The 15,000-nt window shown below is 37.3% G+C and overlaps 1 protein-coding gene across 14 annotated transcripts in view; it reads right to left on the bottom strand.

Moving 5' to 3' along the window:
* LOC145249624 (inositol 1,4,5-trisphosphate-gated calcium channel ITPR1-like) overlaps positions 1–15,000 on the bottom strand; it is a 385,709-nt gene that overhangs the window by 269,172 nt on the left and 101,537 nt on the right. For all 14 annotated transcript variants that reach the window (XM_080111355.1, XM_080111359.1, XM_080111358.1 and 11 more), the window contains exon 4: positions 12,653–12,765. In XM_080111355.1, coding sequence (XP_079967481.1) covers positions 12,653–12,765 — 113 coding nt within the window. The remainder of the gene's footprint in view (positions 1–12,652; positions 12,766–15,000) is intronic.

Below are 15,000 nucleotides of genomic sequence, written 5' to 3'. Positions count from 1 at the left end.
CATAAAAGTCATCCAAACAGAAAATTATAAAATATATTCGAGTAGGATGACATTTATATAAGAAATAAAGTGCTTCTTTAACATAGCACTCTATTATAAAAACAAACAAACTCTCACCTGACATACGGAAAAGTTTGCACAACAGAAAATTATGTAAAATCATCGAGTAGTTTCATCTATATATTAAAATAAGGTAATTGTACATTATCCTACCCAAGAAATAAGGTACTTGTGTAGTATAGTACTCATATGAAAAACAAATCAAATCCTACCTGTGACGTGCATAAAATTCATTAAAACCGAAAATCACGTTATATAATTGAATAGCATGACTTTTAAATGAGAAATGAGGTGTTTCTTCACTATAGCAATAGATGAAATAAACAAATTCTTACTCTAGACGCACAGAAAATTTAGCACAACAGAAAATTACTTAAGTATTGAGTTCTTTCATTTTTAAATTAGAAAAAAATGGTACTTCAACAGTATCCTACCCAGGAAATAAGGTACTTATACAGTGAAGTACCCATATGAAAAACAAAGAAATTCTTATCTGTGGCATACATAAGTTATCAAAATCAAAAATTATGTAATATATTCGAGTAGTATAACATTTATATAAAATCTCCGGTGCTTCTTCACAATAGCATTCTGATGTAAAAACAAACTCATCTGTGACATACCGAAAATTTAGCACAACATAAGCTTATTTAAATAATTTTAAATATGTGTTGTACATAACCTGCCCTAGGTAAGGAAGTTGTTTTCCACATACGTGCTGTAAATTTCCTGTCCAATGAAAGTACAATTATTCTATACATATGCTGTGTAACACCCGTCCTAGGGTAGGTAAAATATTCCTTTGCTCAAGATAGCAAATGTTACAGACATCAAAAATTCCTCTATCTCAAGAATAACAGGCATGTTCAAAATTTTTCTCATTGTCTTTGCCGGGTAGCCTTGCTAGTCCACTAGAAAACAAGCAAACCAAACACTACAAAGATACAAAGAATATGAAGAATAAAACCTTTCTGCAAAATGATTGGATGCAACACTTGAAACAAAAACGTCACACATTTAAAAGCTCTATCGGTGACGCTCCAGAATACACAGACTGTCCCCTGCAAAGCGTAAAAGTCTGTCAATGGGGCCACCTGATGGCCGTAGGTGACAACCTGTAATTCTCTAGAAAGGGATCCTGATAGTTGAGCACCTCATAACCCAAATCCAAGTGGCCGTCAGTTTGCAATTTTGGCCCTTATTTCGGCTAGACAGACAGTCAGAGACCTAACTGATCAATTATCTAGTCATGACAAGCCCTAATAACAGTAAACCCTCACAAAAAGAAAAATACAAATAAATCACAAACACATAAAAAAAACACTGATATTAGAAAACGATAGTAAGGGCCAATCAGATAATGAAACCAGAATCTACTGACAACAAATCCCTTTATTATACTTCGCTGGGGTCAAGGAAATAAGGAAACCATCACAAGCAACTATACTCACTGAGTATATCATCTTTGTATCCATGAGATGCTTAAGTAAATGGGTCCCTCCCTCCAAACCATCTCTCAATATACTGCTCCAAGGAGAGTGGGGAGCAAGGATGATGAAAAAAAAAAAAAAAAAAAAAAAAAAAGACCCCATCCAGATTCAAATACAGAAAGCGATGAAAATACAATCTTAGAATCACAAGATAATACACAAAATATCTCCAGTCCCAATCGAAAATTTTTTAAACAAAAACCTTAACACAAAGCAAATAAAATTTTGAAAAAAAAGTGGAACCTTACTTGTACAAGTATCTACTAAAAATAGTGTGGAAAAAATTTTAACATGGACAATGTTCCATGACATAAACATCAAAACCTACCCTCACAAAACCCTCAACACTACAAAAGGAGTCATCAAATGTCCAGAATTAAACTGCTACCTAAAAGAAATAAAAACAAACCTAAAACACCAAAGTTATTAGCACCAAAAGAATTACAATAAAAAGAGACAAACAAACAATTAACATAAACACAGACATATCAACCTTCAATACTCTCACCCCAGTAACTGAAATCAAAATTGGATATATTAACACTAAAGTAGAAACCATATATCCAGACGACTTCGCTGCCTAAACTGCCAAAAATTTGGCTACTACAAAACTGGATCAAAGAAAAAAGAATAAATGAATTAAAATATACAAAAATACAAACTTTACCAAAGCCAGAAATCATTAAATTAGCCTCCATGACAGAACCGATTAGATTGTACGTGGGTGCAACCAAAAACCAACCAAAAGCAACAGAAAACCTAGAACTAAAAGGAATCACTACCCTAATAAAGACACTTCAAGAACTAGTTGGCATTGAGGGCCACCTTATGGCAACTACCATCAACTGAAGCTGTATTTGAAAATGACTTTCAAACAGCTGAAAGTAAAATCTGACCAAACCTCAAAAACCGAACACAACTTTCAAGTAAAAAACAAATGGAAACTAACAACATCCCAAAACCAAATAGACAAACGCCTAGTACACCCTGGAAAGGGGGGAAAATTGAATCTCACCAAACAACCAGAAAATAAATGAAAAATCTCACCAAACAACCAGAAAATAAATGAAAAACAAGAACTACAGACCAGAATAAATTTAAAACCTTGGAAAAAATGGAAATAGATGACAGAACCTCAAATCCCCTATAATCAAATATTAGGAAACAACCGCCCCTATTCTCAATAAAACAAAAGAAAATCAAATACATAAAATTAAACTATGGCCAACAAAATAATCCAATGGAATTGCAGAGGTATAAAAACCAATTGGAATGAATTAGTTCCAATATCCAATCTCTGCCCTACAATATGCCTCCAAGAAACCTTTTTTAAAACCATCTAAAAATATCAATCTCCATAGCTTCACTGAATACAACCACACAACAAATAACCCAATAGAGCTTCTGGAGGAACATCCATTCTCATTAACAAAAACACAGCACAAAGCCTATAAATCTACAAACTAATTTATAGGCAATTGCCATCACAACCACCCTACATAGAACGGTCAGAATTTGCTCCATCTATCTACCTCCAAACGATCCTATAGATGAAACAGAAAAAATTAACTCCCTCGCCCTTTCTTATTATTAGGCGACTTTAACAGTCATGCTAGTTGAAGATGCTCAGACAGACAGAAAAGGAATCATTATAGAAAACATTATCAACAACAACCTATGCATATATAGTAAACAAACCCCCAAAATCCTTTATTCACTGCTACAAACTCGTACTCAGTAATTGACCTCTCTATAAGTGATCCTAGTATCTTTATGGATTACAACTGGACAGTGCATGAGGACACACCTGCAGAAGTGACCACTTTCCAATAACTTTGGTCCTGAAATAACCTAAAAAATTCCTTGGTGGAACCTTAAAAAAGCTAACTGGAATAAATTCAAATTATTAAGCAAACACTAACTCCTACCTGGAAAACAGGAGAAAGACCTGATCACTTACTTTACAGAGACTATCATCTCAATAGCTGAGGAATGCATAACTGAGTGTCAACGTCAACAAAGCACTGACAAAATAAAAAAAATGGACAACTGAGAATGGATTCAAATTTTCCACTAAAACAAAACAAAATGCATGCATTTTTGTCAACTTAGAAAACTGCACTCAGATCCTCTTTTATAACTAGATGATATCCAGATTCCTGTTGTAGATGAGCAGGAATTCTTAGGGCTAATGACTTACATTCATCCCTCACATCAAACACCTAAAAAAATAAATATAACAAAACTCTCCAGCTAATGCAAGTCATTGCCCACACAGATTGGGGAGTGGACAGACAACCCCTATTGAAATTATATAGATCACTAGTGCAATAAAAACTAGATTATGACAGCTTTATTTACAGTGCCACTAGAAAGTCATACATAGAGACATTAGAGACTGTTCAACATCAGGGTCTCAGCCATGTATTGGGAACCTTCCGAACTTCCCACATCAATAGTCTATGCAGAAGCCAATGAACCTCCATTATCAATTCAACACAACAAACTAGTCTTACAATACTTGACCAAAATTCTCTCTTGTAGACAATCCTGCCTACGACTATATTGCAAACCCACTAGATTACCTCTCTATGGTAGGTAAAAATCACATCTAAAACTCAGCCCAGAACTGTACCTTCAATCCATATTGCCAAAACCTATTTAACCAAAAAGTAAAAGCTATAAAACCTTTTGGCCTCCATATGTAACCACTAATGAAAGACAAGTATCACAATCACCAACATCCATGATATCAACCAACTAAGCCTTTCACCCTGGCTATGAAAACAGCCTGAAATTATGCTTGGACTAAACAAGCTCCCAAAAATATCAAACTCATTCACTAACCTATTAAGAAAAACTCCTTAACATTCAGGAAAAATACCCAAACTATCAGCATATCTACACAGATGGTTCCAAAGACAAGAACAGAACTGAATGCAGAGTAGTATCGAATAACATTGCCAGTACTCTTGCATAATTTGACCCGAATTCTTATGAATTCCCGTCAAGCATGGATCGGACGAGACTGGCAATTATCGGTGTCAGCCGAGCGTCGTAACGGGCGCAGACTAAAAAAAAAAAAAAAAAAAAAAAACTGGAAAAAATGTAAATAATCAAAAGTAACAAAAAAAAAAACCTACCTTGAAAAATGAAAATCTGTTTATTTCATTTTAGTATTTTATTTTATTTTTTTTTTTTTTGCAAATTTTTTAACAGAAAGTTTTTTTTTTTTCTCCAAGAAAAGATTTTTTAACAGTATAATTGTCAGGTATAAGTACAAGTTTTTTGTTTTCTTTTTTTTGTAACCGTATTTTTTTTTTCAAGACCTGTTGTCGAGTCAAGTTCTTTTGGTGGCACTGTCCATTTGTACATCTCCAGGAGAAACCATCCTTTACACACGATCTTTTAAGTAAACATTTGTGTTTACAATTGTTGATGTTGCACCTCATTTTTTTTGGGACAGCAATTTCTTCTGACAATGAGATTTGTCTGCATCGATGTTTTCATTTCTTTTTCTAACATGTATAGATTTATTTTCTTGCCTGTCATTTTTCTGTTTAGCGAGTTTGGAAATATATTTGTCAGCTTTTCTATTTTTTTTTTTTTTTTTTGTTGGTTTAGTCGCTTTCTTCCAGTTCGAATGTCGTCTGCTTCCATTTAGATAGCGCTTTTTCATTTGGCTAATCAAACTCCAAAAAATTCAATTTAAAAAAATAAATAACTAACTAATCAAAAAATACAAAAGTCACCCCCGCCCCCTTAATATCACCTTAAAAATTACTAAAAACATAACAGAAAAAAATAAATGAAATAAAAAGTCGAGTTAGTGTTTCAACATTTGAACAGCGCTCAGCTGACACTGATGATTGCCGGTCTCACCCGATCCATGCTTGACAGGAATTCACGAGAATTCGGGTCAGATTATATAAGAGTACCACATTGCCTTACAGAAGCGACTACTAGACTATGTATCAATTTTTAATGTTGAAGCCACAGCTATAGACCTGGCTCTAGACCTCATTACTGACCTCACCCACAACAAATTTATAATTTTTTCAGACTTTCTATCAATACTCAAATCCTTAAAAACGAAAACTTAAATTAATCCGCTACTCAACCTATTACAAAAAATACATACTCTTTCACAAAACAAAAATATCAAGTTCTGCTGGATCCCCATGCATTAAAACTAAAAAGCAATATAAAAATTCCACACTGACTACAAACAACTAATAATTTCATTATGAACAAATGGCAAGAACAATGGAATGACTGTCAAAATAAACTTTTCAAAATCAAACCTACAATAGAAGAATGGTTATCAGATGTCAGAAAATTGCACAGAGATGAAGTAGTTTTGTTCTACATTCACATAGGATACATGCACATAATTCACCTCTTTCCTGCTAAAACATTTTATTTTGGATTGTGGCGAACTCACGCATATCCAGCAAAATTATTACAAAGTCAACTATATGAAACAACTATTTTAAAAAAAATAAATTTTAACAAAATATTAACATTTCTGAAAAAAGTAAATTTATACAAAAGAATATAACTTTAACTCAATCCAACTTTATCAAAACAAAAACATATGACCTAATGATCCAAAAAGGTTGACTTGATTTACTAAATAAGTTAAACCCACGACAAAAAAAAAAAAAAAAAAAAAAATCCAAATTACGGAATTCAGCATTAAATAACCAAAGAAAAAAAAAAAAGTTGATTTGTCATAAAACCAAACCAGTCAATGCATGGTAGTAATGATTTTGGTTTGGTTGTTTTATAGCATAGCTTTTCAGGTTATTTGATGCCGAATCCAGTTATTTTGGAAATAGTATTCATCTTTCATCCAGTTATTTTCTAAGAAGATTTTTTAATTCTTCAAGCTCTTTGTATCTTCAATCACTAGTTTGTGTTGGTTGTTTTATAGTGGATTTCATCGTTTTTTATTCTCTGCCCTGCAGAACATGAGTTTTGCAATGGGAGAGGGAAAAAGAGGTTCAGTATTAATACTTGGTACATTTTAAATTAGGAAACCAGTCAGGAAGTGGGGTAGATAGAAAGAGAAAGGGGAAATGGGAAGAAGGAAAAGAGGGAAAAGGTGGGTTGTTTTTATAGAATATAATTAAGTTTTGCAAAAGAAAGTAGAAAAAAAAGCATCAATGTTAGGTGCATTTTGTCTCAGAAAGCCAATATCTTCAGACAGCCTGATCTGGTAGCACCAGGCATGATAGTAAATCAAAAATGTAATTGTAAAGAAAGTAACAATAATAAAATATGTCAACAAAGATGATAGTATATATTCATTCTATGAACTTTATTTAAGTAGTATACTTAATATATACTATTATTGCAAGCTTGCCTGTATTGAAAATGCTTGCTTCTTGCTGGCAAATAAAACCATCTAATATAGTTAGCCTTATGTTCAAGTACATTCGAAATATAATACAGTGCAAAGAAACAGTTACTCATGAAAACGAACCTCCTAAAGTAAAACCTTGAATAATTATCTAAACTCGAATGTAAATTAATATTAAGCCGACTTTACAAATTGATAATAGTTAATTATTGGATTTTAATTAATTATAATGTGAAACTAATGATTCAAACTCGATAGATAACGACAAACTTCAACCCATTAATATGGGAGGGGAGATTATCATCAAAAGTGTCCTGAACTTAGCACCGGACTTACTACTTAGATATAAATATGTCACGTGTCCCCATTCCCCTCCTCCCCCCCGTTATTTTTTTAATTTTTTATTTTTTTTAAAATGGAGAGGAGATAATACAGTGGATGTGTTATCGGCAGCTCCAGTAACTATCGCTTCTCCTATTTTGTCATTCAGTCCTCATTCAATGAGTGATTTTTCTGACAAAGGGTGAAGAAAAAGCTGCTTAAAGGTTGGTAGTACTTGGTGACCAGTAGTCTGAGATGTCGGAAATTTTTCTGTCTCTGTCTGTCCTTGTGGCCATGTCACTAGTAAGGGTGCTGGAGGTAAACGTTTTGTCTGGGCCGACGTTATCCGCCTAATAGTCAGGGACCCGAACCTTGGATTAACCACTAAGGAGGCTGTCCTGTCAGCAGGCGCAAAGTACTGGGACTGCTGTATTGCCATTTGGTGAGTGGATCTGGACCATGCAGTAGTCTCTGGTGGGGCCTCTCGATGCCATACAAGTGGGTAATTGTTACAGCTTTACCTTTTCGTGTGCTACAAAAAAAATTTTCCTGTCTTTTTCTCTCTTACTTTCCCTCTCTGTACTGCTCTAACCAAGTATGCCGACCTATTCCACAAATCCCAAAACCTCAACATGAAATATCGCCAGAATAAAAACTCGATTAAACCTAGAACCCCATCTTCCAACGTAGACCCCTACTACCAGGTCTCCTTCTCCAACATCAGGGGTCTACGTTCCAACCTTCCAGAGGTTGAAACCCAATTACAGGAGACGAAACCGGACATATTTCTAAGTGAAACTGGAATAGGGCCGACCACTTCCCTAGATGAGTTCATAATTAACGGATACTCTAATTTAACAGCTAAATCTGACACCCAAGATCGCCATGGGCATGGAATATGTGCCTACATTAAGGATGGCTTCCCGTGTGGCAGGGATATCTCTAGAGAAGATCCTAATTTACCCTATATGTGCTTCAGGGTTGCACTTGCTAACACCACTGCATTTATATTTGCCCTCTATAGGCCCCACAACAGCGGAGTTACTATCTTTAAGAGCATATCTGAGAAAATAGACCACATACTGTCTTCACATCCCTCGGCTAACATCCACATCTGTGGTGACTTCAACGTCCATAACGTGGAATGGCTGACCCATTCAAATAAGACAGATGATGAGGGGAGGTTTTGTCATGATTTTGCCATTGCTTATGACCTCACTCAGATTGTTCGCGAACCCACCCGTGTGCCCGATACACCCGGTCAATATGCAAGCCTCTTAGACCTTTTTCTCTCAACTTCCCCTGAGCTATCTTCATGTTCTGTTCATTCTCCTCTAGGATCCTCCGACCACTCCGTCGTATCAGTTAAGATAAAAACGAAATGTAAGAAGCCCCAGACGTACCCCTCCACCGTACTGTATACGATACTCTATGGCTGACTGGGATAGCTTCCGTACATTCATATCTGATTTACCTCTGCACTCCATGTTTAAAAAGGAAGTGTCCTCTATAGTATCAGATCTGACCGAATGGTTAACTGTAGGGTTAGACCAATTCATACCATCTAAAAAATTCCAACAAAAACCTAACAGCCAGCCATGGTTCTCTCCAGAATGTGCTGCTGCTATCGCGCACAGAAATCACTTTTTCCATAGCTTACCAACGTAATAGATGCACTGAGACTAAAACTGCTTTCAGGTCTCCCAGCAACCACTGTAAAAGAGTAATAAAAAATGCAAGAGAGCTATATGCTCAGTCTGTTAAATCCAAGGTAGCTGATCAGCGGCTTGGATCCCACCAGTTTTGGCAAATAACAAATAGGATCCTGAACAGAAATGTGCGTTCTATCCCAAGCATTATCAATGGACCAGAGGTCATCTCGTCAGCGTCAGACAAGGCCAAACTATTTGCAAAGAACTTTGCAGCTAATTCTACCCTATGCGACAAAGGCCATCAACTCCCCATATTTCCTCCTATAACACAGAACAAGCTAAGTAACATACAAATATCCGTGCATGAGGTCGCCAAGCTAATAAAGAACCTAGATTCCAGTAAAGCAACTGGCCCTGATGGCATCCTAATTATAGTGTTAAAAAAGCTTCAACCAGAACTTGCTCCCATACTTACAAAACTATTTAAGCGCTGCCTTAAGGAGAAGTGCTTTCCGACTCCCTGGAAGACCTCATCAGTTTGCCCTGTATTTAAGAATTCAGGTGATAAGTCATCTCCCTCTCAGTACAGACCAATAAGTCTCCTGTGTGTTATGAGTAAGTTGCTGGAATCCATATTAAATAGAGAAATAGTCAACCACCTCAGCAGGAATAACCTTCTTAGTGACACACAATATGGTTTCCGCTCTGCAAGATCTACCGCAGATGTGCTGACGGTTATATCCCACAGGATTAGTGAATCTCTTGACAAAGGCTTCCTTTCTAGGGCAATTGCTCGACATATCAAAGGCCTTCGACAAGGTATGGCATAAGGGTCTACTTCACAAGATTTCCAGCTACGGTATAACTGGAAATGTTTTCTCAATCATTAAATCATTTCTCTCCGATAGGCTCATAAGAGTAGTGGTAGATGGACAAAAATCGGAGGCCTGCAATATAAATGCTGGAGTCCCTCAGGGGTCAATCCTGGGCCCAACTCTCTTCCTGATCTACATCAATGACCTCCTTAAACACATACTTAAATCATTCGTTGACATCTATGCTGATGACACGACCATCTATGGCAACACATCAAAGGCTGTAAATGACAAAGTTCTCTCTGATTCTCTCTCCTCTAATCTCGAGCGCGTGGTTCAGTGGGGGAAGATGTGGCTGGTTACCTTTAATGCATCCAAAACCAAACTCCTATCCTTACATCATCAACGCTCTGATCCCCAGCTGGCATCAATCGTGATGGATGGCTCTTGTCTGGGTGAGGCCCCGTGTTTTGACAAGCTTCTGGGTTTGACCTTTACTCCTGATCTGAAATGGAACACGTACATCAAGTTTGTTGCCAAGGTCGCTGGAAAGATGGTGGGATCCTTCTACCGCTCCAGAAGATATCTCACTACTGATGCAATTCTCTATCTATATAAAAGCCAAGTACGTCCAAGGATGGAATACTGTTGCCATATCTGGGCAGGAGCTGCTAAAAACAGCCTATCCTGCCTTGACAGAGTACAAAATAGACTTCGTGGCTTAGTGGGGGATGCCCTTTTCTCTACCCTGCAACCTCTCTCCCACAGAAGAGTCGTTGCGAGCCTATCCTTGTTTTATCGTTATTTCCATGGCAGGTGCTCGTCTGAACTCCAATCTCTGGTCCCCCCTCGCCAATCTTTCACGAAAAACACCCGTCTAGCTGAATCCACTGTGAAAAATTTCCCCCACTCTATATCTGTGCCTAAATCAAAACGCGGATTCCATGAACAAAGCTTCTTTCTTAGAACTGCACGCCTGTGGAACTCTGTTCCGTCTGCCTGCTTCCCTCCGGACTACAACTTGGATCTCTTCAAGTCAAATGTTAACAAATTCTTAATGAACCGCCCCCTTAATTAAACACGTCATCAAATCTCCACACTAACGTAATGTACTTGCAATAACCCTTATCCCTGAGTGGCTTCCGAGCCTTGATAAGTGGTGATCACTGTAAAAAAAAAAAAAAAATGAAAATGCCACTGCGCAGTCACTACAGGCTGTGATTGTTCCACTTATTGAGTCCATCCAAAGTTGTTCGATCCAATCAGCACTGCAATAAAAAAAATTCTTCCTCCCAACAAACATCACAAATCCAGTAATAGATTTTTTATTTCTTTGGAGATTACAAGTGATACTCGTTTTCCTAAGTCAAACACCATACTTGCAAAAATGAGTGTTTTCTATCCTGATCAACTGAAAAAATACCAGTTCACCCTGACACAACACACCCTCAGTTTCCAAGGAGCACTTCAAAATGTCCAATTTCTACTCATCTTCCTTTGGAAGGCCGACACCTGAAATCTTTTCACCCTGACTAATTCTGCCCTTTATTAGTGGTCACTATGCGACCACCCAGAAGTTAACTACTCAAGATATCCACTAGAGATAACATCCAGACAGTCTATTCATAACGGTTTATCTGCAGATAATCTTGGACATTACTGTTCTTAAATAGGTCAGTTCCCCCGCATGAGATATTCATTTTACTTCAAACAAAGGAAATATCCCTTGGGTGGTCAGACTTCAACCAGAGAGGGTTTGTTTTCTGTGCCTTTGGCCAAACATTTATCACCTGCAATGTCTGGAATTCATATGCACTGCAAAAAACATGCAACCCAGCATGTAATTGTAAACATGCTGTGCAGCTTATGTTTAAAATTCCTTTTTATCTTTAATCACGTTCATCCAATTAGTGAATATAATTTTTTCTTTAGAAGATGCCAGAATTATTCATTGGATTATTTCTCAAAGAAACTGGAGTTGTAGTAATTAGAAGTAGTACTAACCTCTAATGACCAGTCAGTACACAAGGCACATTCAACATGTAAAAGAATTTCAAATGATGGAAACTTTCAATTATTTTATTTCAAACTGTTTCTTTGTTTTACTTATTGTATATCTTTGCAGCTTCTGTTGTTAACATATTTGTAAAGTGTTTGCATAGTTCTGTTCAGTCTCAGGAGGTCTACCCTTTCAGGCTTTACGTATCTGTCCGAATTCTTATCCCTCTTTCTCAAGTTCATCCTTACCACTCCCATGTTTTTCCTGGCCTTTTCCGTTCATTGCTACCTCAACTGTTCTACATCTACTAAACACAGTACTCTCATTTATTTTTTTTCAATATAGGCATATCATCCAAGTTTATTCTGGTTACATATCCTTATACTGTTCAGATTTAATCTTTCTTTGAGGTCTTCAGATTTAAACCTGTTTTTAAAACTCACATGACACATCAATAATAGCATTTTCTTATTGCAATGCATGTCATCAACATTCAATGCATTATCACACTGCATATACATGCCGGATAGACTCCTCTCTGGTTGACAGTGATAACACTAGTTATAGTAATAGTAGGTCTATCGGTCAAGGTTGAACATGGATGATGCAGCATTCGAATACTAGTTATAGAGGACAGAAAGTGTGATATGGAGGCAATGCTCTGCTGATTAGTAACAGCAAAAGATTCCTAAAATTATAAAGGTTAAAACATTTGGGTTTTTTTAATATTTAGCTGCTGACATTTTTTTCTGGTTATCAAACATAGAATTTTAACAGGATCCTACTAGTAATGATTAATTACTAAATTTGATGGTAATCAGTGATGCATCAAACCCAATCATTGTCTGTTACTTTGCGAGTTGTCATGGTAAGCATAATTTTGTTGCGCTAAAATTAACTTCAACTTAAAAATAAGACAAATGTAATGAAAAAGCAGATAATGCACTTACAAGGAGTTTATTTAAGAGTACAGCATCAGTAGAGTTGCCACCATGACGTGCTGCCTTCCAGAACTGCTTTTGGGCAGAATATCGATTGTTGGGGCAGATCTTAAAAAAACAATCTGTAATGAAAACAAAAAAACAAAAAAACATTGTTTTCTATGAAAAATGATAACCGAATTAAACTTTATACAAAGACATTTTAACAAAATGTAAAAATAAAAGAAAATGGACTGAATCAACAAAAAATATTTTTAAAAATCTAAAATCTTTTGCAATTTAATCATAATTAATCTCTACCTTCCCATGATCTTGCTCGCTATCATTCTTGTGAATAGAAAGAAAGAGTAGGCATGGAAGTGCAAAAGTGTGCACAAAGGAGAGGGGGACGACAAGAGCATGTGCAGACAAGTGGAAGAGAAGGTAAGAGCACATGTGCAAGAGAGAAACAGAGAGGAAGAGAAAGATGAAATAGGGAAAATGTGTGCAAAATCATATTCAGGTCAGCAAGAGTTAAGGTTGGAGAGAGTATGTATCAGAGAGGGAGGAAGAGGAGTTATGCATGTGCAGATAGGAGATACTAATTAAGATAGTAAAATTAAAATGCGATTAAACATTTTCTATAAAGCCAAGAATTGTGGTTCTCAGCATCCACTTATGAGAATCTTCATTGATCAAGAATTAACTTGGAACAGAAGCCATTTAATGTCTGTTTCATTAGTCAAATGAAAAAGATGTATACCTTTCAGAGATAATTAGAGAAACATTTCAAATGTCACCATGAAATGAAATTATTAAATATAGATTGAATCAGATTCCACCTACTGTCAAACTGAAAGGAAAATAACTTTGTTAGACATGATCAGACAAGAGTTCAAGAAGCCAATTGAATCTGGGTATATTAAGTTTGAAATGACAATAATTACGGCTTATTCTTCGCCGTCCACTTATTTGCTTTTAATGATTTCTTACATTATTGAATGAAGAAGTCTATCCATTTATTACAAGCCCATCACAAGACTTCATGTACTCGACTTTTATTGGGTAGAAGGGGATGCAAGTAAACTGCCATTAATTCAAATAAGTTTTAGTAATTTCACAATTTTTAAACACTTCGAAGCACACCCAACGTTTCTATTATTTTCAAATTGTGGACTTGGAAAAAGCTTTTGAAAAAGTGACAAAAATGTTTTCTGGTGGGCTTTGCATAAATTAGGAGTTGGTGAAGGTTGTTCCAGAAATGTACAGAAATACTCATTGTAATGCTAAAATTAACAGCTATTTAGTAAGAGCTTGAATGTTAAAGTAGGAGTAGACCATGGTTCTGTACGAGCCTTTTTCAAGTCTCACACAAAACACACATTCATATTTCAAGCTGTCATATACATACGCGCACACAAACATACGCGCCCACGTCCACATACATACACTCACATTCATGTATATATACACACACGCTTACATATACACATGTACTCACACGCGAACACGAACACACACATGGACGACGTCACTTCCGCTTTCTAAGGAAATACACATGCGCAAAAGACACTCTGGAAACGAGTATAAAACAAGGAGACAAGCTGTTTCTAATCCTCTTTTTAGGACTAGCTCTCGGCTAGAGAGGTTGGGCTAACCAACCGCCTCCCCTTTGGGAGGCGCTCACGCGTCAACACCCTGCGACTGTATGGGGGCACGAGCTAAAGACTATGTATACATTCTCACTCTTTCTCTCTCGATCTACTACTGGAGAGGGGGGGGGGCGAGAGAGGAGTGAGGGGGGAGTGAGGAGGGAGAGGGGTGAGGAGGGAGTGAGGAGGGAGAGGGGTGAGGAGGGAGTGAGAGGGGTGAGGAGGGAGTGAGGAGTGAGGAGGGAGTGAGGAGTGAGGAGGGAGTGAGGAGGGAGAGAAGAGAGAGGAGTGAGGAGGGAGAGAAGAGAGAGGAGTGAGGAGGGAGAGAAGAGAGAGGAGTGAGGAGGGAGAGAAGAGAGAGGAGTGAGGAGGGAGAGAAGAGAGAGGAGTGAGGAGGGAGAGAAGAGAGAGGAGTGAGGAGGGAGAGAAGAGAGAGGAGTGAGGAGGGAGAGAAGAGAGAGGAGTGAGGAGGGAGAGAAGAGAGAGGAGTGAGGAGGGAGAGAAGAGAGAGGAGTGAGGAGGGAGAGAAGAGAGAGGAGTGAGGAGGGAGAGAAGAGAGAGGAGTGAGGAGGGAGAGAAGAGAGAGGAGTGAGGAGGGAGAGAAGAGAGAGGAGTGAGGAGGGAGAGAAGAGAGAGGAGTGAGGAGGGAGAGAAGAGAGAGGAGTGAGGAGGGAGAGAAGAGAGAGGAGTGAGGAGGGAGAGAAGAGAGAGGAGTGAGGAGGGAGA

This window comes from Euprymna scolopes, chromosome 28 (genome assembly GCF_053919585.1).
Source record: "Euprymna scolopes isolate OS-2025 chromosome 28, ASM5391958v1, whole genome shotgun sequence".
NCBI lineage: Eukaryota > Metazoa > Mollusca > Cephalopoda > Sepiida > Sepiolidae > Euprymna > Euprymna scolopes.
The sequence above is the reverse complement of the archived record's forward strand: the minus strand, read 5'-3'. Positions and strand labels throughout refer to the sequence as shown.